Source organism: Crassostrea angulata, chromosome 3 (assembly GCF_025612915.1).
Source record: "Crassostrea angulata isolate pt1a10 chromosome 3, ASM2561291v2, whole genome shotgun sequence".
Taxonomy (NCBI): domain Eukaryota; kingdom Metazoa; phylum Mollusca; class Bivalvia; order Ostreida; family Ostreidae; genus Magallana; species Magallana angulata.
Window position 1 is genome coordinate 32,233,560 of NC_069113.1, and position 2,601 is coordinate 32,236,160.

A 2,601-nucleotide genomic window follows, 5' to 3' on the forward strand; every position below is an offset into this window, starting at 1 on the left:
ACCATATGCGTCCTTGAGAGAGGGATCATATTTATGTAACAACTGAGAAAAACAATCAAAGGAAAGGCCTGTGGTCCTTTCTAGTCACCTGAGTGATCATATGAACATGTTTTAATTATAATTGACAAATTACCATCTCAATATAAAGTGCATTGACACAAGCCTAATTTAGATATAAAATTATTTTAAGTACAATTATCGAACACATCCTAAAGTTAATTAAGGACAGTCATTTACATATACCAGTTCATAAATACATTTATTATTATACCTTTCAACATTTTCCTTGAAGAGTTCTTTTCCAAACATAGTTTATGCCATGTTTCATTATACAAAAGAATCTGATTCAATGATTTTATTGAAGCAAGTTTTGCATTTCACAAAAGTTTCTAGATTGCTATCAAAATCAAACTTCCTGTTTTCATGCATGGTTCAGCTGACCAGGAACATACTTCGCTACTCAAATTTAACTCTAGTAAGGAAGCCCCAACTTACTAAGCAAGGGTTTTTGCTTGGATACCTGTATAGGGGTTTTCCAAAAAATTTAATTTTTTTCCTTTTATATATGCTTGTATACTTACATTTTGTTGTTAGCAATGTCATCCACCATCATAACAATGATTTGTTCATCTGGAATTCCATGACTCTTCAGAATTTGATAGGCATGGCAAACATCAGCCTAAAACAAGGAAAAATAATAATTATATTGGGTATTCCTTCTGTCATTGTATTGAATGGGATGCAGATTCTGCTAATTGTTAGCCAATTTATTTGGTTGTTTGCTTTTTTTTTCAAATACACATGTATTTGAATTTCAATTATAACAAATCTAATATTTTACGACAACAAAACAGTTCACAGAGATGGACATGCAAATATGGAATTCTCTAATATTTTACGACAACAAAACAGTTCACAGAGATGGACAAATATGGAATTTCATGGTTAATCCTACAATTATACAATATTCATGCATATATACCAGGTAATTACAGAAATAAATGAACATTAAATACTTCACCATGGTTACTAGTAAATGCAAGTACTTTTAATTTACATCTTACTCGACAGCAAAACACATCTTCTGAACTCCTAATTTAAAATTTATGTTTTCATTTTCAATTTCCAAATTACAAGAAGATACAAGTTTTCAATTTCTGCTTGTTCACTCAGGTACAAATTTTTCTTCACCATTTTTTATATCTATGAATTATCATAATACAAAAATATTATACACATATCTATATAAGAACCATGACCATATGATATTCAATAAATCAGCTGACAGTGAACCGGACTAAAAATTCACTACATGTGTGTATAAACTTAAGAATCAATATAAATATGCCCTTGAATAAATGTGTGTTTGATTATGATAATCTAATCTTTTAAAGATATCATACATTTCTCCCTCATTAGCATTAATGTCAATGTTTAGGGTATGGGGCATCATGAAGCGATAAGATTTATTATCACACCTAACACAGCAGGTACCAGGCAGAGAGTATATCTTAGGTTTTATCTCTATTAATCACAGACACCATTAAACTAATAATAGATATGGAAAAATACGGTAATGATAAACATGGACAGAATTTAGTACATATGATAAGCTGATGGACATAACTTACAATGTATCTATCTAAATTTCACCAAATCTCCATGTCTATACCAATACAATGTATCATAATATCAAATAGACTTCATTATTAAGCTATAATTAAATTTAAGCTGGCTGTCCCGTAAGCATGGTATGAGGTGGAAATTTAAAACTATTTTCAAATGTAAACGGGGCATCTAATTTCAATAGGACCTATGTCAAGTTCAACTACAGAAAATGCTCTCTCTCTCCCTCTGTTTTGAATTTAGTTTAGTCATCAATAATGAAAACCTTATACACATAATTAAACTTGTGTGTAGTCTCAACAATAACACTCTATATTCTAAAGAAAAAATAAAAGCATGACATTTGTACTGAATGGCATTCTCCACACATGTATAAGGTATAATATTATTCTTCATCACATATACTGTGAAATTATCACTAAGGCCTATAACCTTACACACGTATATATGTTCCTATGATAGCCTAGTATATACTAATAAACTAGTAGGTTCCTGGGGGTAAGACTTATGCTATTACGTTATACGTCATAATATTCTGACCACCCCATTCTACTTTCCCACAGGCCACATGACCAGCTGATGACTGTTTTTTCCCCCATTAAACTGTTCAATTTACCTGGTGCCTGTAATTTCCCCAGCCATTGGAGCCTGCCACCAACAACGCCCAGTTCTTTCCGCCATTCTCCAGGGGTGGGAACACAAAATCACTGGGGATCGCCACCGAGAGCCCCACAAAAGCGAGTAAGACACACAACGCCTTCATCCTGAACAATCTGCTGTTTTGATTTTTTGCGATCACGTGGTCTCCTGTCATGTGCTGTTTTCAAAAATAATATGCAAAACTCGGCTCGTGATATGTCATGTGCTCATGACAAGTTATGCACGAATTGAATGTCCTATTAAGCTATTCAAACGTTTAATTATTTTTTTCTTCGATATAAATTAGCAGGAACTATTCGGTAGGTTGTATATTTA

General features: G+C 32.5%; 1 protein-coding gene across 1 annotated transcript in view; it reads right to left on the reverse strand.

The window, feature by feature from the left end:
* The window catches only part of LOC128177270 (uncharacterized), an 18,700-nt gene extending 16,099 nt beyond the window's left edge, over positions 1-2,601 (reverse strand). Inside the window, exons 1-2 of the mRNA XM_052843925.1 lie at positions 2,243-2,601; positions 582-679 (exon numbers count right to left, since the gene is read on the reverse strand). Coding sequence (XP_052699885.1) covers positions 582-679; positions 2,243-2,440 — 296 coding nt within the window. The 5' untranslated portion in view covers positions 2,441-2,601. The remainder of the gene's footprint in view (positions 1-581; positions 680-2,242) is intronic.